Raw genomic sequence first — 27,488 nt, 5'->3', positions numbered from 1 at the left:
GACGACTCGAGTTTGAGGTAGCTAAAGCTAACTGCAGGCTAACGTTACATGCTGCCAGAGCCATGTAGAGCGTGTGTTGCCACCAGAGTTAAACGTAATGTTGACTAAGCATGTGCAGTGATGTTTATGATCCCTGTAAGCAGGGTGAGTATTTCAGTACGGAGCTCAGGCACAGAGATAAGGCACCGGAATGTATGTTGTGTTTTGGTTCAGTAGTTAACGGCATTGTAGGATTAGCACTGGATTTTAGTACACAACCCCAGGGATCTCACTGACTAGTTCGCTTTTGTTGTTGTTTTCATCTCAAATTTTTATCGGCAGTGTAAAACCCTTCTATTAAGTCTTTGTCAGCCTGTGATCCATATAAAAGCATTTCATGTTGTGACTTAAATGGATTTTTTTATTCCAAAAGTCAAACAACTTTGACACAAGAAACACATTCACACCAGGTATAATGTACACTGTCTGGATATAGGTGTAATCTGAGTGAGACTGTGCTTTATAGTGAGATTACCTTAAATAATTTAGATATATGCAGCCTTCTGCCCCTGATAACCCATGTTGGTGTCTGTATTTCCTATATTTGTTAGTCAGTAATTTGTCTGATGAAAAATAAGCTGAAATGCGGAGCAGCAGTGGACTGCAGCTGAGAATGTGATAAATAATTTCCTCATTAATAATGTATCAATTCACCCCCAGTGTAGTTACAACCCAGCCACTATTAATCAGTGTTCATTTCTGTGATACCACCCACCCTATTTGCAGATTAACTGCGGTGCCTGTGGATATAACAGCCCTACATTATGCTACTACCAGTGTTGATGTGTGGGTTTGTTGACATTGACTCCATTAACATTTTTTCTTTTTTTTAACCTTTTGTATGCAGCAGAAATAAACTCTAAATATAACACTGTACATGCAATAGCAGCACGAGTAAACCGGTGGTAAATGGTCTGTATTTATACACTTCAAAGTAGTTTGAAGTGTACATCACTCGTATGCCTGTAGTCATTGGGGGCAATTTGGGGTTCAGTGTCTATCCCAAGGACACTTTGGTACAGGGGAGGAGGAGCTGGGATTTGAACTATCGATCTTCTGGGTAGTTATTGCCCTGCTCTGCCTATATTATCAGCTGCTCAGGAGGAAGCGAACAGAAACAGCGGTGATAATACTTGATTCTGAGCATCCCCTTTTTGCATTACAATTGGGGAACGAAACTCAAATTGCGACTCAAACGTCCATGGTTTCGGTTCGTGATACACAAAGATAGAACTGGGACACTGCTCCCTGCCCAATCCCACACGCTGCCACTGCAGCAGGTGCTGCCTGTTGCATGTGTGGGTATGTGTCCAATCACACTCGGATCCAATCACAACCAATGCACAGAAGTGACTAGTAGTGGAGGTCGGAGACGATCGTCTGTTTTACCTTTGCAAAGCCTCGTCTCTAAAGTCGGAGTCAGGAGGAAATTATCTGGTGGATTGTTTATTCCCTATGGAGTTATGCCACAAATGTATTTGCTGAGGGCAGTTTCAAAAACAAATCAGTGTTAGCATTGGCCTTCAAAACCACATGTGGCTTTACACTTTGGAAGGAAGGACACAGAGTGGTGGAAGCAAAGTAATTGGAAAGAGAAGGAGAGCAGTTTGCCAGCAGAGCTCAATGTGCCCAAGTAAATATGGGTTTTCTTAATGAGGCAGCAGAAGAGTGCACCTGCTGCTCACACTTACTGACAAACAGATACACAAACACACATACAAACAGACACGGCCCACAGGTGAATATTGGTGCTTTGCCGGATCTGTTGCTCTTCCTTGTGGCAGTTGTCAAGACGTGGCTCCAATATCAATGTGCAGCTGCCAGCCTGCCGTTAGGGCTGATTTCTGGAGCGAGCAAACGAGGCAGCAAATGAAGAAAGAGAGAGGGGGGAAGAGATTAATACTGTCTCTCAGTCCAGCATCAGTGCTCATCTGTGTGACTGAAGAAAGAGAGATGGGGGGGGAAGAAGTCACTGTGGGTGTGTGTGTCGGTGTGAAGGGGGCGTGTATGCTTAATTCCAGACTGAATAATCACGTTAATGTAACTGAAACTCTGCAACACAATTAATATGCAAGTTGCACAAGCTGGGAACCCTGTTTGAACAGGCAGCTATAGATACTTAGTCACTTTATTGTGAGCCTTGGTGCACATGTACTGTAACACAGTGTGTCTTTGCTCTCCTTGTCGCACTAACATTAGACAGTTGTGAGGCCTCCATCATTAATCACCAGCCATTCCTCCAGTACTCACAGCTGCACTCTTTCATTCTTCTCTCTCTCTCCCTCCTTCCTTTTCTCTCTCCTCCCTCCTCCGGCATGCACAGTTCAAATCTAAATTCAGCTCACATTGTCGGATGCATTCTGTATTTGGGGCCAAACTTCCTTACTCCCCCTCCCACATGCACATTAACCCATTCTCTTTTCCTTTCCTCTTTCTGCACCTTTCTTTGTGGTCTGTCCATCACTGCCACGCTGCTTTCTTCAGACACCTCCTGCCGCTTTTTCCTGCCTCTTATTTTTCTGTCATCCGTCCATCCATTCTTCCCTCTTTTCTTCCATCTATTTGTCCGGCTCTGGGTCAGTGAGAGCCCCGGAGGGTTGGCATGGCAGCCTGGCACAAGCACACAAGACTCCCACTTAGCCCCCTGGGGTGCCCCACAGGAATATTGGGAAATCTGTATTTACTGTACATTCTTTCACACCTCACTCCTTCAGCCTTTCTCCTTTTAGTTCTGGTTATGAATCTATTTAACAAACACCCTCCTGCTGTTCATGTTGGCTTGTCAGACTTAAAAGAATTACTTACACTTGAGAATGATCTGAAGAGCCAACTTTCCCAGTGTCTGAAAAACAATTATTTAAAAATGAATGAAATAATAGGAAATTACCTGAAATGCGGAAAAAAACATATTCGGGATACACCAGAGAATCATGTAATGGGGAATTTAATAGAGCTGACTATGAAAACTTTGACCATTGTGGTAATCTACATCCAAATATTAAAAATATATATATTAATATACTCATTAATGCCATTGAGCCATGAAATAAGTAGTGATCCCTCATTAGTCATTATGCAGTATTCTTCTCAGACAAAGACATTTAATCTTAACTGTTGAATATTAAATCTTAATGCCCCAAAAATGGTATTCATAACAGCCTTACACTTACTACTGTTTTTATAAAGCAGTCATCTGCTCTTAACATTTTTGAAGCTGCGCTGTGGTTGAGCAGGATTTCCTCTAAAAGTCACCTAAAAATGTAACAAGGAAACAATTTTTTTCCTACACAAGCTTTATCCTTGTTGGGGTGAAGATGTCTTTACACGATCAAATTCCCTCCCCTGTCCCACACAGTCTCTCTCTTCACCCTCTCTGCCTGGACCTCGCTCACAGTCCCTCCTTCAGATGAACTGCACAATGATTTTTTTACAAGTTCTGTTCTTCCTTCCTGAAAGACTTGTACTCACCCCCATAAAAAAAAAAAACACAGAACTATAGGACCGTTATTATGTGAATGGTTTTGAAAAGGAATGTTGACGGGCAAGAGAGGACACCAGCTTATCTGCTTTTTGTCTCCTTTTACTGCACCGCCCTAAATCTCTGAGTGAAAATCAATGCCCGTTTTCCATTTCCCCTCCACACGCACAGAAATGACTACACACACACACACACACACACACACACACACACACACTGTCAGGGAGCTCATTAGCTGAGTGAGTAGTGGCATGCCGGGTGAAAGTAGTGAGGCTCCTGGTCATTTGGGGTTGACTTCTTGGACTGTTACCAGCTCGCTCTCGCTCTCTCTCTCTCGCTCTGTGTGTGTGTTGCGTGACATAGCGTGTGGTTCAGAGCCTAGTTACATGCACATCAGGCTGAGCATAGTGGGGACCCCAAATGAGGGAACAGAATACATGAACGCGCAGAACGAGCTGCAGATACGATAAATATATAAAATATATTGAACAGAATAATCTATAGATTTCCATATTTGAAATTAAGGTGGAATTTTCCTGACTCTTAGGACGTACTGCATTTGCTATGATGTCCACAACTATTTTGCCATTCATCAAATGAGGATAAAACTGATTTTGGACATATCTGTTAAAACGGTATCAGAGCTTGAGGCATATGTGTTTGCCTTAGCCGTGACGAAGCCTAGTGTTGCTATCTGACTTGTTTTCAATCTATATGGTGCATTACTGACTGGTGTCATAATTCTGGTGATTTTTTTATTTTGGTTGATCTTGAAGCCATTCATGATCTACTTTTCAAGGGAATCGTATAGATGATGACATTTTATAAGATTTACAGTCATTCAGCCCTAATAACACAGATCCAAGCTACGTTAACAAACCAACAAAATGATTGCCTATTAGATCGATGTGCTGATTGGCCAAATTATATCAATCAAACCTCAATCATAAGGCCCTCCCCTGCTGGACTAGTTACATGAGGAAGAACACTTGATGAAGCCTAACAGCTGAGCGCACAGATTGCATGGTACAAAGTTGACTAACAGCCTTTGCCCATGTTCTTCACTTTACTGTCTACAATGTAGAAGTCAAAATACTTCCACACGCTGAAGCCACTTCTTTGGGCTTTGTGATTGTCCACTCAGGACGACTTTGCTGTCCAGCGTCCTCCATTTTCGTAGCAAAACAAAGTAACAGTACTGACTTGCTACACCTGATGGATCAAGAGGACATGCAATAGCTGATAGTGAATTCCTTCTGCTGGATCATGAGTTCTAATATGAACTTCACCACCATGAAGGTTACAAAGTGACAGCCCTATGGTATTGCCTACCTTGTTAATATTGGCACTAATTCCCACTAGACAGTTGTTTTCTTCATCATGTTGAATCAATACAGCAGCACTGGGGAATTTGTTGCTTGGTCAAAGTTTATGACTGTGTTGATAAACTTCTATCAGCCATGAATTTGTAAAGTGATTGACAGAATTTAGATTTATTTCAGTCTCTTAATCGCTTTGTCTTTTATCAACCACAAAGAAGGGGACATGATAGGTGGATTTTCCTGTTCACCTTCTCCAAATGACCCTTTTTGGAATTTCTAGAAGACTTGATTGCATAAAAATGGCTCAAGGACAGAGTCTGGACTTTTCTCCACCTCTATCTCACCTGTTATCTTGCCTGTTTGGAGTGTCATTAAACAAGGTCAGTTGACCATTGAGGCGTATTTATGGTGTCTGTCACTTTTTAATTGCAGGCTTGGCAGTTAGTCTTTGAACTGTGTTCTTTCAGTCGTGTTAAATATTTATTATGGAATTATAGGCTGGAAACAAATGACAGCTCTGATTGGATCGCGCTACATCATCTGTCCTGGTCTTTCCCAGTGACCTTTACCCTGATGCTGGAAGTCTTTGTCACCCATACCTCAGCGGCCAGTACAATGAGTCCAGGACAACTCGTTCATCTGGGTTCAATTAGCCTCTGCTGGCAGCCTCTGCTGAGTGCCTGCTCTGACTATGCTGAACATAATGATAGGCTTTCAACCAGTAATGTCTTTATTCTGGATGGTTCTGTTTGTTTTCTTCCTCTGCTCAGATGCAAGTTTTAAGGGGGTACATCTGAGAAGGTCTATTTCTCCCCCCCTGTTTTTTGGGTCTTCTGGCTTTCCAATATGTTTGAAGTCTCCTTATTTAATTAAATCTTAGGGTTGGCAATCATTAATGTGGCCAAGAATGCCATGTAGAATGGCATCTTGGGTAGAATTGTGGTTGGAATTTAATGTCAGAAACCACAAATCGCTTTTCAAACGTTTCCTTTGTGGATTTTCCCTCTTTTTTCCACTGTCTGTGTTCATTCCTTTTCTACTCCTATACTGAACTTTTTTAATGGATCTTGTGAGGTATTTTATCAATCAATTAATGTTTTCTAACAATTACAGAAATGCTTTTAAATTGGAACCAGTTCCACATTTTAAGAACAGGGGTTTATCAAGAAACCTTCTTTTTAAAACGTTTTTATCCTGTTCAGCTATTTCTCACTAAGAGCTGTGTCACTGCTAACCAATGCAAAACCATGTGTATAATGCTTAGTTCGTGCTTAAAAATTTGGCTAAGCTTAACGAAAGGTATGATGCATCAAATTACTGCATGACAACAAGGGAGGATATTAGTTTAATGTGTTTTGGAAAGTCTACACAAACAACATTTAATGGTTTTCAGTTTTACTTGCATTGCCCCTTAAATCAGCTAACTGTAATGTATATTATTCAAGTAATTAACAAGTAAAAAACAGTAAACACCCAATCTGAAAATCAAAATGTCTTTTGCAACATTTTAATGTTGGGATCTCAACTCAAAAGCTTTGCACCACCTCATAACTCCCTGACAGACACTGGGACAGAGCCCCTTGCTTTTCTGTCATCTCAAATCCCAACATACAATGCCTATGAAAATATAGCACATTTTCTGTAAAATTAAATGAAAATTGAGACCATGTTTTAGTGGATGTAAGTTGCAATGTTTGCCATTACCTCCTTCCATCTTCATGAGTCTTTGCCATGTGATGTGCCGTGGGCAAGACATTTCTCTTGCAACATGTGAGTCTGGGGTTTGGTTTGAGCACTGATTTGGGGACCAAGTATCATTTGCATACTACATTTTTCTGGAGCATGTCAGACTTAATACCCAAACAATGTTCATGCAGCTGAAGCAGCCAGCCTCGTTGGTCCAAGTTCCTTGTTTTATCTTGACTGGTCGTTCTCCTGTTCAGAATTACCCTGTGTTCTTTGTCACATTCGCTGTCGTCCATGATTGTATTTGTTGCCTATTTACAAATGATTTTTCTTCATCCAAACCATTAGGAAGAGGGCAGAGTGTTGTCCACATTAGCAAAAAATATTACCATAATGAGTTTGACTTGTGATACAACACAATAAACAAGAGTATAATGTCAAACTGCCAGTAAACTAGTGCAATGAATTTGCATGAGGTTTAGTGCACAATGAACAGCAATAACATTATCTTGCAAAGCAGTAGAGTATGATATTAGATAGAGCATAGTAAGACATTTGTTCCATCATTTTTAAATATAAAGTCAGTCATATCTTCACAGCCCTAAAACATTGGCTGAATGCTTCTTGCTTCTGATATGCAGAAATCCACAAACACATGTATGCACAGGAAAAGATGAACTGAAACCCTCAAATTATGCAGACTGGTCTAGGTGATACATTACAAACTTGGTGCTTGGCTTTAGGCAGCCTTCTAATGGGAAACTTATGAGAGGCAGATGGACACTTATCTGACTTTGGTACAAACACATAAATTTGTCTGCCTAACTGGGTGAGACCAATGTTCAGTTAGTCTTATGGTGCTTTATGCTTCCAATCACTTCTTAACTGTAAAGCTCTCTTGTGTGACCACAAAATAAGTGTATAACTCTTATGAATGGCCACACTAAATGATGGGATGACAATATTGCCGTTATAGACAGGGGAAGCGTTGGTGGATGAAGGATTATGAATATTTTGTGAATGTGAATAACTAGACACAATTTTGGAGCGTCTCTCTTTGGTGGCTATTTGGTTGTGCAAAAATCAAAACAATGAGTTGTGTGAGGAAAAAAGACCGCATGCCAGAAAAGTTAAAATCCCAAGTCTTAATCTGTGTACGCCTGTGTACCTAAAGTGAGCATTGTAATATTTTCTGTCGGAGTTCAGGAAATTGTTGGACACAGTGCTCCTGAATCTCATCGGTATGGGCTTTAAAACACTGTTTAATCCTGTAACAAGCATGCTGAGTTCTGAAATAGAGACATTTAATTTGATTGTTCTTGACAAATTTACAATAATATTGTGGGGCCCGTGTTTAATGTAGATGAAACATGTCTGCTGGATGTCTGAGCCATTTAAAGAAGCCACTACTTGTGCTGATACTAGTGCTGATACCAGCGACAGAGACTGACAGAATTTGATTGACCCTAGTGACACAGTTGTAGAGGTTTTACAAATACCAAGCATGTTTTATATGGACAGAACACAAAACACAGGGATGTGGTAAGACACAGCAGTTGTCGAACTTTTCACAGTATGGTTGTGATGAGGCCTTGTCAAACATGACTTAAACCTTTCTGTTAATGGCTACCTGTCTTTTTTTTCAAGTGAATGTCCTTGATCCTGTGTTCTGACTCTACAATTTGAAATCTTGTTCTGCTGTCGTTCAACCTGCTGTGATCCTTGACCCCAATAAAACAGCTGTGAACACATGCGTTTTTATAGTCCACACTAATGTGTGTGTGTGTGTGTGTGTGTGTGTGTGTGTGTGTGTGTGTGTGTGTGTGTGTGTGTGTGTGTGTGTGTGTGTGTGTGTGTGTGTGTGTGTGTGTGTGTGTGTGTGTGTGTGTGTGTGTGTGTGTGTGTGTGTGTGTGTGTGAGACAAAAAGAAGCCAGCGGGCCTGCTGTTTGTATGCATGATGGATGGTGTTTACAAGGTGACAAGTACATCCCTGTGCTTTGTTCAATCAGGCCATTGGGGCCACATTCCAAGAAATTTATGTCTGCCTCAAGTGTTTATTTTATCCTGACATGCATGGAAATTAGGTAAATCCATTTTATTAGTGGAACAAAAATGGGAATGTACATATTCCCTCTCTGTGTAAATGCAGCTGTTTCTGTCTTAAATGTAAAATGGGAAGTACCGTTGTATGTATGTCAGGGGTGTAGTGATTCTCCAAATTGTGGGGTATACCTCTCCCTACACACTCACTCACTCACTCATACATTCACACACACACTCACACAGAAACTTTGAGAAAATTAAAGGGAAAGTCAGCTCAATTTTGATTACAGCATTCATAACTTGCTCTTTTTGATTATTATTTTAAATACATCCTAAGAGGTGACAAAGAATTTTCACCTCACTCTTGTTCATGGTGAACTGCGACTCAAAACCATGGACGTTTGGAGCGCGATTTCAGTCTTGGTTTGAGAATCGTTGCTGCCCCCCCCATCTTCTGGGTCCAAATATGACAAAGCATTTGATGTAGTAATGGCCTCGACAAGCTGCAGCTCTGTTGGCGCTGCATTGGAGGGGCTGTCTTACACAGAGCCAGAAGTTATTTATTACCTTATTAAATGTCAATTATAATATATAGTCAGTGATAATATGTATGAGATTTAGTTAGTCTTTGTTTCATGCTTCTTCTTTGCTTTGTTGTGTCACATCAACCTCTTCATTATGTGTAGTACATTGTTTTTGTCAACCACATGAATACTAAATACTAAAGCAGCCTTGATATTGATGATGACAACATGCTAATAGCAACGGCAGCACCATCAACATGGATTCCTTAGAAGAGAGATGCTCTATGTGTTTACAGTGGGAAAGAGGCCACAGCATGAGGCAGAATGAGCCCTCCCCTTCAGCTCTGCACCACAGGGTTGAGATTTGAAGACTAATAAGATGTAATCTCAGAGATTTAAACACATTCTGTGAAAAATAGTGTCACAGCTGGATCAGTTTTGCGGAACTGTTAAGCTGTGGGGTTTTCAGGAATTGCTAACAAAAGGTTCTGGTACTTATTAACGTATATCCATAATGGTTTTTTCTTACAATCCCAAGGAAATGTGGAACCTCAGAAAAGAAATGCCTGTAGACATTCTGACTCAGGATTTATTAGCCAAGAAGCTAATGTAGCTTCTATAGGGCCACAGTCAGGCCACTTTGTAACTTCTGATGAGTTCTTCATGATAACGATAATGTTTCATTGTTATTACTTATATCCAACATTTTCCCATCAACAACTCTTGAACAGCTGAAATCATCCCTGATGACCTTGATTAGCTTTCTGTGTTATGACGGGTGGCCAAGAGGAAGTCATTAGTGCCTGTTCCTGTCCACCACCCAGGAGCATTATGAGAGGGGACCTTGTGTCTGGGCTGTGTACAAAACTAGGAGCTTCCTGTCTCTTGGACTGCTGACTTGACGTCTTTTTTATGTGTATGTGTGTGTTATCTGATTTTGGTGTGCATGTGTGAGGGGTGTGTGTGTGTTTCCTTCCAGGAAATGATTTTTCTTTCTCAAGAGTTCAGTTTAGGATAAAGGTTCTGAAGGTATTCCTCCACACTGACCTGTACACTGACCTCTGACCTGTAAGCCTCACTAGGGCCCTGATGTTGCAGAGGTCCTTCAGGTCATTATTAGTTTGAACCAAAGACAACAGCAATGCATTGTCTACTTACACCCTTCAACAAATCTACACAAACCAGTGTGGGTTTTTGTCCGTAGATTTTCAAGTCAAAAATGTAATTTGAATCTGCAAAAATGGCTTCTCCCTGTTAAGATGTACAATTACAGTCCCCTTGTTGGCTTTTGTGTTTACATTGAATTCCTAAGCTAATGGTCTATGTCTGTCTCCAGATGTATGGGCGCTACACACAGGAGCTCGGGGTGTACGCCAAAGAGGAGGCCGCTCGGCTGAGGGAGAGCGGGCAGAGGCGATCGGTCAGCGATCGAAGCCGGGCTCTGGACCTGCTGGAGTACGACAAGGGACGCTGTGCCAAGTGTCGCAGTAAGTGTCAAACCTTCTCCCAGCTGCTGCACCAGACCCAGTTTTCTGAGTGTAACATGTAATAAGCCAATCAGAAGAACACCCCCTATTCTCTTTAATAGACAGGTGTTCATTCACCTTGAAGAATCGCTATTATTATATTTGTTTGTAAGTTGTGTGTAACAACAAGAGTGTACACCCCTTGTTCACCTATGAAGGTACTTATCTAAATATACACTTCTTTTAAAGATACATTTTTGACATTTCACATTTATTTGACAGGACAGTTCAAATGTAAAATGGGAGAATAGAATGGGGAAAATGTTATGAGCGGATCAAGATTTTGACCCCAACACACAACTCAGACCACTGCTGGCAGTAATTATTAAGTTTTAATGTTTAATTCGAGAGTCAGAATTTGGGTACAGTCTCTGTCGCTGGTGAGGACGTCGAGCTGGTGTGGCGGGAGGGGCGGCCACAGAGCTGGACCATGACACAAAACGTGCAGTAAAGGGCAGGATCAGAAGTGAAGCTGGAGCTGCTGTAGGAGGAGTAAAGCCACCATCCTGACAATGCACGTTTAAAATAACAGTGAAATTCTGCACCGTCCAAGTTTTTGTGGGTCAAAAGCACAATCACTATGCACTGTCTTAAGATAGCATGTGTACTAACAATGCACGTAACCACACCTTTAAACACCAACACACCCACGATGGGCGCAAGTGCATTTGCCATTTGGGTGCTGGACGGGTAAATGACAACTGGATTGGTCTGGAACTAGCAGAAACACTTGTTATGGACCAAAACCACCAGACATCTCTCATATGAGACAGTGGTATTTGTGAGTTGTGGTCAGGGGGGACTCAAATTCTTGGCCGTGTGGACATTTCAAGAACTTGGATAGACAGATACATGTTGTAAGATATTAAAAAAATTCCGGAAGTGGAAAAAGACCAAACAGGAAATGATCTTCATCCTAATGGTCTTTGGTGATGACTAAGCTGCAGTGGTAACTATTGGGTTTAGGTTATACATTAGATCTGCCACATTAGAAGAAATAGTAAGAGTCTACTCAGCAGCCTGAGCCTTCTTCAGTATCACTGCCCAAAGGGGGAACATCATTTCTACATTACCTTGCTGTTGAAAACACTTTTAGCTGCTCTAAAATAGATTGAATGCCTCAGTGATCTCTGCTTTGGGAGCATTGATCATGTTGGAGAGCGGGATAGAAAGAAATACTGACGAAATGCTGCAGCGCTAAACATCCGTCACAACAAGAGCCCCCTGCATGGATGTGTGTGTGTGTGTGTGTGTGTGGATGGTATGTCTGTGTATGCAGCTTTCCAATGCACCTGTCGATCCATGTGCACATTTCCTCCACCTTTATCTTTGTACTGTTGGTAGTGTTAATAATAGGATTAGATAAGACTGTGTATAGGACACATAAGAGGATAAAACGGGCTTTAAACACCAGTAGGAATTATGATTCAAATCCATGTGACAGATGACACAGCCACACAAACACACACCATCAGTTTTAGATGTTATCTCAGAGTGATGCGATGATTTAAATCATGCTCACTCTTTATTTGTCTGATCCGGTGACTTGTTGGCTGCACTTACTGGTTTTTGACTTATCTTCATCTCCCCTAGATTTTTTGTTTGTTTCTTTTCTTAATCACACTCTTTTCTTATCCTGCATTTCTCAACTTTTCATGTTTTATTTAGAGTAGAGTAATTTTAAGCAGTTTGTATAAATTGCTTTTAATTTTACCGTTTTCCTTTTTTATTATTTGTCCACCGCAGGTCCAACATAGTTATAGCAATGCAATGTTAAATCATATAATCATGCATTTGACACAGCAGTAAACCGGAGCATACATGCATGTGCATCAATTCAAACTCATGAGTGAAAGCACATTTTTTATATTTTTGTAAATTCCAATCACTTTTATAGGTAGTCACTTTATACAAAGCAGGTGGCTGTATTTAACATTAACAACAATAGATTACATTTCTGTTTATATACTGCTAGGGCTGGGCGATATGGACAAAAACCTTGTGTGTGTGTTTGTGTGTGCTCGTCTCTGTTACTCTTCACACACAAACTGATAATCACATGTATTTAGTTATTATTTAATGATGTCGGATCATGACTCCGGATGGTTCTGGTCACTTTAACACTGATGTCCTGACTGTGCGCTTCACGTTTTGTATTGTGTAGCAGGTTTAAACATGTGTCTCAAACTGTAGAGCAAATCAAACAAACACAAAGTAAACGTCAGTCTTGTACGTGTCCTAATAACTTGTGATCAGTGATGGTGTTTATTGTTAAAGTGTAAAGTGAGCGCAGGTCAGAGGGGGAGTGAGGAGGAAACAGATTCCGACAGAGACTCTGTCACAGGACGACCGGACCTTTAATGAGCGTCTGTCCTGAAGCAGAGCTGGTTGTAATTGTTCAGCGGTGAAAAACCACTAAAACAATGAAAGAAGCTGAAACATGAATCCATTATTTTCTGTCACTGCATCGATGCAGAGTTGTCCACCTCTACACATGATTGGTTCAGCGTGTTGCTATCTCATTGCAATTAGCTGTTCATGTTTGTCAAAACATGGATGGAATCAACCTTGTCTTATATTTCTATCGAGTAAAAGTTATATCGCAATAATTATCGTTATCGTTTTATCGCCCAGCCCTATATGCTGCACACACAGTAACAAATAGAGAGGAAAACGTTCAAAGTAACAACAGTGTCATGCAGCAGTCTACAGCGCGGAGTAACTGTTTAAAATATGATCAAAAGTGTTAGATTGCTTTTGGAGAGAGTTGAGTAAGTAAAGGTCTTAACTTCAACTGCCATCCTCGTCACCTCTTTTGTAGCTCTGATAAGAAACCGTAAAGCAACGCTATGTAAGTTTTGCAGACGTCTGCAGCAACAAGTGATGATCAATTCAGTTGGGCTTGGAGTTCAGAGCAATTAAGCTTTTTTCATGTAGAGAAAGCACAGCCCATCAATCGCTTGACCAGAGCTTCGACTGAATAGTCCCACACACTGAACTGAAACCTGGCCGAACAGTGTATATTACTCATAATCCTCGGTATACTGAGCCAGAAGTGCTGATGCTATAACAAAATACACCAAACTCTGGAAATTTGTTATTTTCAAAGATTCCTTGCTGAATATTTGAGATGAATGCTTGAATTTATTACTTCTGTGTCTTTTTAACTGACAAACAGTTCAGCATTACTCTTGAATTTGCTGGGCCTGATTCCAGCAGTTTAGGCTGCTGATAGTTACTCACGTCTTGTGGGAGATCGTACCCCTTCGCTAAATTTACATAGTGCAAGATCAGCCATTCATTGTGCAGAGATGGAATAAAAGAGGCAACAAGCTCATTATTAATAGTCAGTGCACCAACAAACTCTATTTTAAGGTAAAATGCTGCGTTTTTAAAGGGTTTCGAGAAGAACTTATTGCAGGTGTCTGTGTATTTAATCATCTTGGAGGACAGGTTCACTGATCCGATGCTCATATGAACATTGAAACACTGAAATACATTGGAATGCATTTTTACAAAGATGGAGGGCTGTGGATTTCTGCTCCATCCATTGTTGGCATATCAGGAAAACATCTCTTTACGTCCAGCATGAACAGGAGGAATCATTATACCAAGAGACTCCTGTTTCAGTAACTATTGGTCTAAGAGATTAAAAATTGTGAAGTTGGATCAGGCTCCAGATGATAAGGAAGAAGTCCTCCTCCAATTCAGCAAAATTCATCAGTGGGCAAGCAGCGATATAAAAGGTGACAATGTCATCCGTGGCATTTGCAGGGTTGCTAACTTTGTGATTCAAGTTTTGACAAAAAGTTAATCACAGAAGTTTTGAAGAAGAGGAAAAGACTAGAAGGAATGAGTTCTGTGTAAACAGGGTGCCCTCTGCTGCTGACATGTAACCAATGCAGCCAGAACTAATCACATTGACACTCTGTTGATCTAAACGCTGAAGATCTGTATGTGTGTATGTCCCCTGCTCTCATCTCAGTGATGAGTGTTGCTCTTGTTCTGCTGGCGGCTGATGAGTCAGCTGTACATCTCACTCCTCCTCCTCCTCCTCCTCCTCTCTCATCTTCTTTGTGAGTATCTGGACACCAAAATGCCAGCGATTGAATTGATTTGTCCCTTAGGGGGTAGATTCAAAGATAAGAGATGTGGTCTGGATTGCACTGTGGGGACACACACACACACACACACACACACACACACACACACACACACACACACACACACACACACACACACACACACACACACACACACACACACAGGCATTCCCTCTGCATGAGTAAAAGGCAAAAAAACATGAAGCTACTGGCTGAAAATAAATGTGAATTTAAGACTCATACATTATATTCTTCTTTATTACAGCAGCTGTTGTGGCAGAAAGGGACATTATTTCACTCTCACTCACACCCACACGCACACACACATTGTGTGTGGTAGCTGGTATGGCTCCAAGCCTTGTTCAGGGTAAAATATAATGATGGCAGAGCATCTGAATCCACAGGTGGTGTCTTTTTAATTATGGCCAGCAGTGTAGCAGACAATGCAGTTCTGTGGACAGCAACAGTATATCACAGTATATAGCAGGGGTGGGGCCATTTAAATTTAATGATATCCTTAGTGGGTCATTCTAAATTATTGAAGACTATATCACACTCGCCTCTCTAATGTGACGGCTGAACTGCTTCTTTGTGGACGCGTCTGATGTCAGATGGTTGTGAAGACGATGAGGATTATTTTTACTTTTTAGTCTCTATAATCAAAACTGCAGGTAATTTAATTTTTAATTTTTTTTAATTCATAAGCAGTGACGACTAGGTGAAATCCCACGTCTTCACTTTGTATATGGATCAGTTGAGACTACTGTAAATTAACTTTCCTGTCACTTGTCCTGCTCAAAAGTTTTTTGACATTTCTCCAAAATACAGTACTTCAACAGTGCTCAGATTAAGGTTGCTAAGCCCAGTATAACACTTGTGAGGTCTAGAATTGATTTTCTTTTACCTTTTTTTTTTATTTAGGTTTTTTTTGCTTTCAACTGGTGACTTTTAGAAGTAAGTGGTTCTGCTCCTTCAGATATATCCCCACATCTGTCATTCACTAATGAGCCAGAGCAGCTTCACCTTTTCCCAAAGCTGTGGGAAAGCTGAGTGGATCGTTTTTAAGGTTACTGTTCATTCTTTGAAGATCAAATAATGGGAGTAACTTGTTCGGAATCACTTGACATTTGACAAATGGACATTTATGGACTCCCAGGGCTGTGCAGATACTTTCATGAGTTAATAAGTTGCTTTTATTGCTTTGATTACCTGATGACAGGAATATCCGCAGGTGGAAAACTTGCTACATGGCTAAGTGCCCATTTGACACAATGCAGCAGTGGCAGTGATGATGCTGTCAGAGAGAAATCAAGGTTTATAAATTACAGCCATATACTATTAAAATATATCATAATGGTGAGTGTTTTTTATGAGGGGTTGATTTAAAAAAAAAAAAAAATTATTTGATGCTTCTTATCTTTTAACCTATCAACCAGTTATCATACCAACCAAAACTGTACAGCACGTGGCTACACTTCACCACTAGTTTCGAATCATTTTACAAATGTATTCCCTAAATGCGATGATTAATAGGTGTAATCAGCTTTATATAATTAGCTTTCTCTTACCATACAACTTCAGATTCATAATTCAGGCTTTGTTCTCAGATTAGAAATAATTACCTGTTTAAACCTCCCACTTGGATTTATCTATAGCCATGTGAGAGGTTTAGAGGGACGGAAGAAATAAGTGGTCAACATGGTCAAGAATGTGTTGAAATTTATAAGCTTATTTTTATTTAAAATCTTCATGGTATTTAAATGCAAAGTAATTAGTACAGCTACCAGTAAATTAAGTGGAATCAAATGCACAATATTACCCTGTGATGAACTCATTAAATACCTAGGAACATGTACTGAAGTAGTTTTGAATAAATGTTTCCACCTCTGCCTTTCAGCATGAGATGTGGTTTATCCACTCCTAAGTCACTTTCCTGATACTGTAAGCATAATTAGGTCAATTTTGACTTTGATTTATGTTTGAATTGATTTAGTGAAGTTCTACTGCCCATGAGCTTTTTCAACAATCTCAGCTCATTATTACAGAAAATACAAACAAGGAACAGCAAAACCAAGTGCGTGTTCAAACCCACAGTGCCTCTGTCATTTGGAGACCATAAACTGAAAAACAAGTGGCAAAAGAATGAACATACGGTGCTTTCACCGACTGTTGGCTGTTCAACCATCCGGTGTAGTCTTTGGGGAAAGGCTGCTCTACTGTGAGTGTGCTGGCCAGCAGGGTGCAGCATTGAGCTTCACTGCGGCACAGTCACATGGCAGATGGAGGCTTATGTACCAGAGCATGGAAGAAATAAAACAAACCGCAGTAAGGGAGTGCGGTCCTGGCAGTCTCCTCTTCCTCTGTGGTCCTCTGGTTTGTGTGTGTGTGTCTTTGTGTTATCTCAGGATGTTAGTATGTCTCCTCTCAGCCTAAATACAGCTGCAGGTTTATGCGGCATCAGTTGGTCACAAATTAAGATTTGTATGTTTTTTCACCTTTATCCATTTATGTTTTTACCTTTCACATGAAGTTGAAATAAGATTTTCATCAGAAGTTCTCTGTTTTATTATTGCAGGTGATCGAAAGGTTGATAAAACAAAGATAGTGTCTGATTTGAGAGAGACCATTTTAAATCAAATCCCTGCAACACACAGGGTTAAAAGGTGTGTGTGTGAGTGTGACTGCAGCATAACCAATTCTGTTAAGAGATGCTCAACCATGAGAACACACATAATATTTTCAGCTGACAGTTGCGCTGCCACACACACACACACACACACACACACACACACACACACACACACACACACACACACACACACACACACACACACACACACACACACTCTCTCACTGAGCAGCGGTAGAAGGTAACTCATGGTGAAGCACCAATTCAAATCCCATTCAAGCTTTATTTAAGCACAGATGTGACTAAGTGATCTGATGGGACTTGCCAAAGCAACCTATTGGCTGTGTTTTTCCTTTTGTCTGCTTCTCTCTCTCAGTGAAACAAAGAAAACTTTCTGATTTATTAAATATCAGATTTAATTTCTTCATTTTAAACTGCCTTTCTTTCTTTGCCTGTTACTGTTGAGCAGGGGCTCGGATCATCTCAAGCTTTTTTAACCGGAAGTGGTTGTGTGTGTGTGGGGGGGGGAACTATGACCTGAATCTACACTAACCAATGAGGACTCAGGTCACTGTGCCCACGGATGCAGACAGCGTTTTGAGGGTTAAGACTTTGTTTTATATTTGAAGGTATAGGATTATACTATGGGTAGAGTTAAGGTTAGACATTTAGTTGTGATGGGTAAAGTTATGGTGTTAGGGAATGCATTGTCCTCACGGTGATAGTGGAACGTGTGTGTGTGTGTCCGCACATGTGTCATGCTTAAGGCTGCTGTCATTCATCCTCTTGCTGATGTCACAGGCTCCCACATGGGCTTCCAGCATCCCAGAAGGGGTACACACACACACACACACACACACACACACACACACACACACACACACACACACACACACACACACACACACACACACACACACACACACACACACACACACACACACACACACACACACACACGCGCACGCACACGCACGCGCGATGTAAGCAGCTGTGGCCTGAGGGTGATGAAATATACACAGCTGTATTTTTCTGTTCTCTTTCTCCCTCTGTCCACCTGCACCACTATGTCATTTAATTGGTTCTAAGTCACACACACACACACACACACACACACACACAGCATTTTGCTTCAACATGTGTGATGTCAGCAGGAGCTCAGCATGGCGCCGCATGTTGCTATGGTGACCGGCAGGCGCCTAGCGACCAACAGTTGCTCACATGCTGTCATTTTCTTTTTCTTCTTTGCTTTCCCCTTTTGGCTCCTTGTCTCCTCTACCGTCCTCATTCTTCCCCTTTATTTTCTCCTCTTTTCTGTTTCTCTCTCTCGTCTGTATTCTCTCACTCGCTCCATCATTGGTCGTGTAAGATCTGGATTTAAATGGCAAAGCCGAGAAGCAACTTACAGGCTGATGTCAGGTCCAGGTGTATAGACACATTTGTCATGGGAGGGACACTCACACTCACATGCATGCACTCATAAAAACACACACTGACCCCCACATGCACACCGTTGACACTTGCCATGTTGCCACTTAGGTGACGTGTAAATTTGTATAATCTTACCTACACTTGTTAGTGTGTGTGTTTGTGCGTGCATGCTTATTAGTAAGTGTGTGCGTGACTTAATAAATGTGTTTTCTCTCTAATGCCATCTGACGTGTTTGTTAGGATTACCTAAACACGTTCCAATTCAAATTTGATTTAGTTTTATTGGAGGGGAAAATGGACAACACTACCAAAATAATAATCCAAATATGTTCTACTTCTTTTATTTATTGTGTTCTACAAGCACAATAAATTAACAGATGTAAATGTGAAGAAAAAAGTTTTCTTTTCATAGTTTCCTGTCAGTCACTCGTCAGGTGCAGTATTTCAGTTGAAGACAAACTGGTAAAAGATACACTCCAGTCCGCACTGTCCCCCTCATGGACACACACACGCATAACAAACATACAAAATAAAAAATAAATCAAATCATTATGGCTGCTTTCAGAATCATGATGTGTCCTCTGTGAATTTTACAGGAAGCAGTTAATTGTGTTCAACTTATTGACATGTTCAGTATTATACTCGAAAAAAATCAGAATCAGAAAAGACATTCTTTGTAATTAAAATGTTTTGCCTGACAATCATTGGGTTTTATATTTAATGCGATATCAGAGTCATCAAATAATGAGTATTCTGGATTTCCTTGGATACATCCCAAGAAGGATCTACTAATTCAGTATATTTTTAATTTTGATAATTTGCCAAATATAAGTATAGACTTAGATTAGCAGGGCTCAGGCTGTAGCATTTGAATAACCAATATTTTTTAGAATATAAATCCAAGGTGTTTCGTCAAATAGTTTGTTTTTCTTAACCCAGTATTCAATTTAGGGATGGAAAATGGAAAATCCTTAGATTTAATGTTTGATAGTTTTGCTTTATTCAGTGTATGACTGAAATGATTAATCCATTATCAAAATAATTTCTGGTTGATTAACCACCTTAATGTTTCAGCTTTTTACATCGTAGCACAAAGTTTTTTTATGGCTACACATCAGGCTGCGTATGTCAGCTTGTTGGACAACTTGAACAGAACGACCAAATTACAGACCTATAATGTGAAGTTATGTACCTGCTGGCGTTATAATGTTCCCACTGCTCCGTATGACATCAGCTACTTTCATATTGTCATCCTGCAGCCACTGCTTAACACTTAAGTATCAAAAAGTGAAGGTACCAGAGACTGTGTGATTGCATTATGGTGTATGGCACACTTCATGTCAGCATGGACCACATTTACCAAATCAACAGGTAGTGCAGTGAGTTGGCAACATTAACCTGGACATGTTCTATAAGAACACATGCTGTTTAATCATTTACACGCTCTCACAGTCCAGGAAATAACACACAAATACACACTGTTAAATTGCTGATGGTGTGTGTGTGCGCGCGTGTGCGTGCGTGCGCGTGCGTGCGCGCCAGGGAGCTTTCTCTTTAATATATCAAGTAACCAAGGGGACTTGGGCCACTGATCAATATTTGATTCATTGTCACTTGAGCAGATGTTTATGAGAGATCTTGCACTGCTGTTATCCATCGGTTTTACTATAGAGGTTGTGGCATTAGTCCGATGTGCATGTCAGCAGAGAGAGTGGTCAGTAGCCACAGTGTTGGCTTATATTGATTTTAATTATTTCAGGGACAGTAGGTTAGGCCAAGATGGCATCCATACCACTGCTGGCTGGGAGCATTAAGACAGCCACTTCCTATTTAATATATATGCACTTGTTCCTTGCAGCTTCTTTGGGGGACATATTTGAAAAATGAACGGATGTCTCAGACTAATGATTGACTTACACGGTCCAGGCTTTACATTTAAATGGTTTCATAATTTATGGGAACATGCAGCATTTTTTGTAAAGTTTTGGTTATTTCACATGAGAGATCTTATTTTGTGTAAGCTCTCATCCTACTCATCTTGAGTGGGCATGCAGGGCTTGGCTGGGTGATGGTGATGATGTCATGTATTACCATGCAGGCATCAAACTTTAGGGGGAAAAAAGGAGACATCTACGTACATGTGTCTTATACTTCGGTTCAAGAGATAATCATGCTCTTAGTTTTGATACTCCTGATCCCATGGTTTTTGTGGGTTCTATCTTGAGTCAAATATTTATCTCACTCTGCAAACCCGCTCTAATTGGGTCTCAGACAGAAGTCTCCCTCCCATCAATGTATTAATTATAATAGTTATGTGCCAATTACCCTTCAATCAAGTTAGTTTTGCTGCTGTCAAGTTTGTTTATGTCAGATGTAACATGCACTGATGTTACTCGTTTGGATAATGTTATATAAAATGAGCACAGAAACTTGTTCGTTCGAAAAAGTTTTTTTTAACTGTATTTCTTTAGATCTTGGCAATGTGTTATTTCTCCTCCCAGCAGTAAAATTAACTGGTGAAGAAACACTGTTTAAATCAAGTGGGTTTTTTTTTTCAAAGTGAAACATTGAATAATCCCTTGTAAATGTATTCTCATTTAGAGTGGTTATTCCCACTTTACACTGAACACCGATACAATAAAACAGATTCATTTCAGATGCAACTCGTTTGGATAATGTTTTATTAAATGTCAGGTTTTCACATATTAACACATAAACTTAAACGTGTTTTGTTTTTTACTGAATTTGGTTACATCATGGAACACTTGTTTGCTGAATTCACAATTAACAATTTCTTTTTGATGCGTACCTTTGGACATACTGATAACTAAGAATTATAAATTAATACTTCAGAGAACTTAAAGTCCCTTTATTCTATTTCTAAGCAGGTTAATGGCTGATTATAATGATTTGTTCAGAAAACGTGAGTCTCATTGACTGTGACTGTTTCTGGTTTGCCTTTTCAGATTTGACTGAATAATGATTTTTTTTTAACTAGCTTGAAAAATCAGGCAGCAAATGTCTTAAAAGCAACCAAGTTCCCATAGTTTATACAAAACGTCAGTGCACAAATCAATCACAGGTAACCTTAAAGATTATTACTGAAGAGAGATTAATGTTACATATGTGGACCAGGGTTGTTTTTTTTCTGATACAGGTGCTAAATCACTACTTATAAAGCAGTTCCGGTGCCTAAACGGTGCCAGTACCGAAAAAAAACCTGGTATTTGATCACTGGCATCACAAAATGAGCTTATTTTGACTTTTTTGATATAGTACAGAAGACGTGCGTAGGTGTCAGCCACATTCATTTTATCAAAGTAACAGTGATGAAGCGTTTTTTACCCCTATTGACAGATACTGTCACCGAGGGTTGTCACAGGTTGGCCAAAGTCATCAAGGTTCTAAATCTGCTGGGAGCAGTTTTAAAGAGTAATGCTGAACCCAGGTCAAGTTTCCCTCTGCCTACTGGATGAGTTTGAAAAATGCAGGAGCTTGAAGGTAAAGAGAGGGAGAGAGCAGGGGTTCAGTCGGCTTGTTGAGAGGAGGAGAATGAGTTATTTGTCCTCCCAGCAGTATAATAAACTGGTGAAGAAAGTTGAAGGAAATAAAATGCAATAATAAAAGTGTATACTTCCTTTACTCATTGTATTTATGTGCTGCGGTTTTACTAAAAGTGAAATGTTGATTAATCCCTTGGATATTCTGTCAGTAGATACAGTAAAACAGATTTACTTCTTAATTAAGATGCATTCTGAGGTGAATTTGTGCAGATCTATGAATCAATAACTGCTGTGTGTGGTGAGTCTTTACTGCAGCGGTAACCAGGTCAAAGTTTTATTGATGCCATCATTAATTTTTATTGTTTGGATTGTGATATCAACATGTGGTTTTTATAGGCGGCTCCTCTCACTCTAAAATCGATGGTTGTTAAACTCCAAAGGCACAAATGAAGTCTTATTCTACTTTTTAGTTATTATGCAACTTTTTTATGTTTGTATTTCAATCTTGTTGATCTTGCTCTGTGCTCTCAAGTTATTGCTTTATTTTCTCCTCCTCCCCCCTTATCTCCCGTCCTTCCTTCATCTCTCTCTCTCTCATCTGTCCTCCTCTACCTTCTCCTACTCTGTCTCCCTTTTGTTTCTGTTTTGCTTTTCACCTTCTTCTCCCTTTCCTCTGTTCCTCATCTCCTTTTCCATTTTCTCCACTTCGTCGTCCTGCTCTCTCCAATCTTTTCCGCTTCTTCCTCTTCTTCTTTCATCGCTCCTCTGACCTCTCTTTTCCCTCTTCTGTTTCTTTTCAATTCTCAGCTCTCTTCCCTTCCTGCTCCATCTGTAATCCATCACCTCCTCCTCCACTCGCTCTTCTCTCCTGGGTACAATCTGATGCGTGGGTGTTGGTGTATCTTTCTCCCTCTCTTCCTCTCTCTCCATCCTTCGGAGCACCATGTTCTGAATTATTACTCTGTAATCACCAGTGAGCCCAGTGATAATCCATTTACACACAAATATTTTTTTCCCATACTTTGCCAACATGTATCCAGACAGAAGAGAAAACTTTATCTTTCCTTTATTTGTCATTTAAAAAGATTTTTTTATTTCCTCCGGTTGAAAAATATATCGTAACAAGTACAATAATCTCTTCTTTCTTTTTTCTCTTATTGTGTTTATAATGACCGGTTTGTCCTATCTGACTCATATTTAAGAAATTCATTTGGGGTTATGACTCTGTATAGTCACAGTTCCTGATCTCTGATTGGACAGTCATCATTATTGGGCGTGGTTCAGCAAACGGTCATTTTCCTACAACAAATATTCAGCAGCTCTCATTAGATTAATTCATTATTGGTTTATGTTATAAGCAATGTAATCATACCTGTAAGTCAAGCAGGTCTTTTTATTTCCTCTCCCCCCCCCTCTTAATTCCTTCTTCACCATCTTATTTTCTCCCTCCATGTCGCCTCCTCCTCCTTCTCTTTAACTCCTCACCGCTCTACCAACTCTTACCCCTCTCCGTCTCAGGTCCTGCATTCTACCATCACTCCTACTCCCCCTCTCTTGTACGCCACTGTTCGTTTTCGTGTTGCGTTGCTAAGTTTGCAGATCACAAACTAATAATGTTATGTAGAAAAAAGAATAGAGAGTGATTCTACTTTTTTTTCTTTACAATGATAAAATAGAACTTCGGACAACAAAATCACCACACGCAGACACTCACACACACTCAGCAACACTGCTTGTGTTTAACTATATTGTGTGGTCTATTTGTCCTCCAGGGTCAGGGTACCCGTATGTTCTGGAACCCCCAGCCCGGGACTTTATCTCTGGTAAACAAGCAAACAAAAAACAACAACGTCTGCATCATTCCCAGTCTGCCCTTACAACTACCAACCCCTCAGTCCTCTTACACGCCATGCTGCTACAGCTAATACAGCTGCACTGCTGCACCATCATTAATCTTAAATAAGTGGTCATTAAATGTTGCACCAACTGTATTACGCGCTTGTGAAAAGTCCTTTTACCCTCTTGCTTTTCAATGCATTAATACCAACATCAATTAAAAAAACTCATATGGTTTGTCTAACGCTGATTGTGTGTGTGCGTGTGGGTGTGTGTGTGTGTGGCAGAAAAACAGGAAGTCGGATGATCCTGCAGATTGAAAGAAGCGCCCAAAAACACACACTCACACAGCCACCCATATACTCACACACACTCACCTTGTGGCTTCATATTAATCAGCAGCCAACGTGAAAAATATCTGTGTGCATGATATTCCCATTCCACTGTGTGTTACTGTGCCAAAGAAGACTAACTCCCTCAGTCTGGCCTTATTACAGCTAGCCTCAAGCTCTAATGGAAAGTAATAAAAACCTCTGAACATCTTAGTTTAGCTGCGCGCGTGCGTGTGCGTGCGTGCATGTGTGCGTATGTGTGAGAGCGATAGGGGAGATGAATGGTTCTGATTAGGCAGTGCAAGCTGCAGACAAACGTGATGATCAATGTCTCCCTTCCTACTGTTGCAATTTGCAATGACCACACATACACTTTTACGTGTGTAGTTTTTTTGCAGCTGCGTGCTGTTTGTGTTTGTGTGTTGTGCGTTCGCTTGCAAGTTTTCATTATTTTTGTTTCTCCCAAGATTGATGGTGTGTTTCCCTCATTTCACTGCTTTCATGTGTGAATGCATACACACACTGCTAGTAACCTTATGTGTATGTTACAGTATGTATATACTGTATATATCTACTGTGTGTGTGTGTGTGTGTGTTGCTGTCATTTTAAATAAAAGCAAATTTATATGCAATGGAAATGCTTTGAAAATGGTTATGCCCAAGTATAAAAGTGTAAATCAGCTCACTTGGGTGTCTGCAGAGGACTGCGGAATGTAAGTGCTGACTCGACAACAGCAGAGATGGGTGGTTGGGGTGAGGTGGGGGTTGTGGGTGTGCAAAATGGAGAGAAAGAGCGGAAGAGAAATAAATAGATGCATAGCGGAAATGGAAGGATAATTTGAAGGAGAAGGAAAACTTCAACATAGGAGGGTGCAGAGGAAGCAAGAGCTCAGAGACAGAAATAAAAACAGGGGGAGTTGATGATAATGTTCTGGGGATTGGATGGATGAAATAAAAGGAAATAGACTGATGAGATTGGTGATGAGAGAGAGAGAGAGAAGAGGTGAAGCGAGTTAGCAGCAGGTCCCCTGGCATTTGGTTCACCAGCCTTTCATCCAGGAAATGAAACTTGTTGTGTGATCAGGCTCACACACACACACACACACACACACACACACACACAGGGGAGAAAGATGTTTCCCCACTCTGCATTTAAATATCATGCACACAAACTTACTCACCCACCCACATTTAAGTTGACGGCCTGTTATTGTCATCTTCAATGCCTGCTTCTGCCTTATTTGTCTGTGTGTTTTTTTGTTTTAGCCCGATCACACAAGTTTCATTTCCTTCGCGGTGTTTGACTGCAACTTTGGTGAGGATCATAGAAGCCTCCAATCATTATACAACAGAAATCACCAGAAACTGCCCACATAAATGAACTCCACTGAATGAAGATAATGTAAATGTGAAAAAATGTCACCACACACTCAGCAGTAAGGCTCCAACGTGAAGATACAAAAAAAAGACAGAAGCAGCACAATCCAACCTCACACGATTTTATTGTTGGATGTCCCTGTTCATCTGAGTGACCCAGAACAGAGACCTCGTTTTCCGACGAGTCCACCTGATGACATTTCTTTTAAAGTCAGGAAAAAAAATCTTATTGTATGTGTGTGTTTTAGTGTTACTCCTTTAAGAAACTTTAAACATACATCACACTGTCTTCAGAAGCGATTAAAGTGGGACGGCGAGGCTGCTTTTGCATAATAGCTTTAGTGATTGTGCCGGCCTGTTTGCGTGTGCGGATACACCATTACGCCTCATTAAGCAGACATTGTACTGCAGCCATAAGAGGGGAGTCACAACCAGCGTCACTCGCCGAGCAAACGGAGTGATTGAATGCGAGACGAGGTGCTTTGCCTGCTCGCCTGGGACCGCCGTTACAGCACATTTACATAAACATCACCTCCTTTTACATCTCATTAGCATAGAGAAAACATCAACATGAAGGAAGGAGCTGAGGAGGGATGGATGGATGGATTAATGAACGGGGAGGAGTGGCTACACTTAGAGCGTGCTGAGGGAGTGGAGATTGTTATAATACGAACTAGAAGAAACATTTACAGATGCATACATCTACGTTTTTTTGGCCTTAAGGGGCCAGTTTGTTATCTTACTTATTCTTGATGCTTGTTTTGGAACCAAAACCGCTTTATGTTGATGGAGAAGTCTCCCAGTTTATGTATGAAAGCAACATTTTTGAGCGGAATCTGTTCATGTCCTTGATTGGGATCAGCGGACTCACTCAGGGCTTGGTCAATTCCAAATTAGATTTTTTGCATGTTTCAACTTAGGTAAACTTTAAAAAGCCAATTTGCATTTGAACTTTGAGACAGTTGCAATCTAATAGTCCAAAACAGAGAAATCTGTCATACAAACAGTATTATTCATAATACTTTTTTATGTAACCTTGCACAGACAAAGTATCGTTCGACTTAGCCCTTGAGATCTCTAGCTTGAAAAGTACTGAGGTATTTTAGCCCCTGTATGTTGCCACAGTCGTCAGCAAGCTTTCAGTCTTTATTGTGCAAAGTGATCATTACACTCTTTGTGAGACTCGCTGGTCTGACCAGGCTTGTGTTTTCAGTGCACTAGTGACGCTGAACTTGATAGAGTCAATCAACTTTTTTGCGGGTTTACCCGCCTTTAAGGAAACCTGTGTATACTTGCTAATTTTGGTGTATACGGTGAAATGGGAGATGGACTGCACTTTTTCCCACCTGATCTAAAGTACTTCTCCTGACTGTAATATTCAGAGACTGTTTACAATGCAAAAACCATATATTTAAACAGGTACTCAGGTAAACAGATAAAAGATATTGATACATCTGCTTTAATCCAAAGTTTGTGACATCCAACAGAAAAACCTATCCCATTATTCTGTTCTGTATAGTTCATACTTTACATACTGTATCTTTCAAAGTTGCTGTTAAAAAAGCAGAAGAGCTGAATGATCAGTTTTGCCCAACTACATTAATTCTAATGTAATTAAGATGGTGGTCTTAAACACAGCCAAGCATTTCTAATTGAAT

General features: G+C 40.4%; 1 protein-coding gene across 6 annotated transcripts in view; it reads left to right on the top strand.

Moving 5' to 3' along the window:
* The window catches only part of LOC117772721 (chloride channel protein 2-like), a 151,905-nt gene that overhangs the window by 40,948 nt on the left and 83,469 nt on the right, over positions 1-27,488 (top strand). For 4 of the 6 annotated variants that reach the window (XM_034604079.1, XM_034604080.1, XM_034604085.1 and 1 more), the window contains exons 2-3: positions 10,430-10,580; positions 24,058-24,108. In XM_034604079.1, the coding sequence (XP_034459970.1) occupies positions 10,430-10,580; positions 24,058-24,108 (202 nt within the window). The remainder of the gene's footprint in view (positions 1-10,429; positions 10,581-24,057; positions 24,109-27,488) is intronic. The other 2 variants (XM_034604082.1, XM_034604083.1) reach the window with 1 other exon arrangement.

This window comes from Hippoglossus hippoglossus, chromosome 13, assembly GCF_009819705.1.
Source record: "Hippoglossus hippoglossus isolate fHipHip1 chromosome 13, fHipHip1.pri, whole genome shotgun sequence".
Taxonomy (NCBI): domain Eukaryota; kingdom Metazoa; phylum Chordata; class Actinopteri; order Pleuronectiformes; family Pleuronectidae; genus Hippoglossus; species Hippoglossus hippoglossus.
The sequence above is the reverse complement of the archived record's forward strand: the minus strand, read 5'-3'. Positions and strand labels throughout refer to the sequence as shown.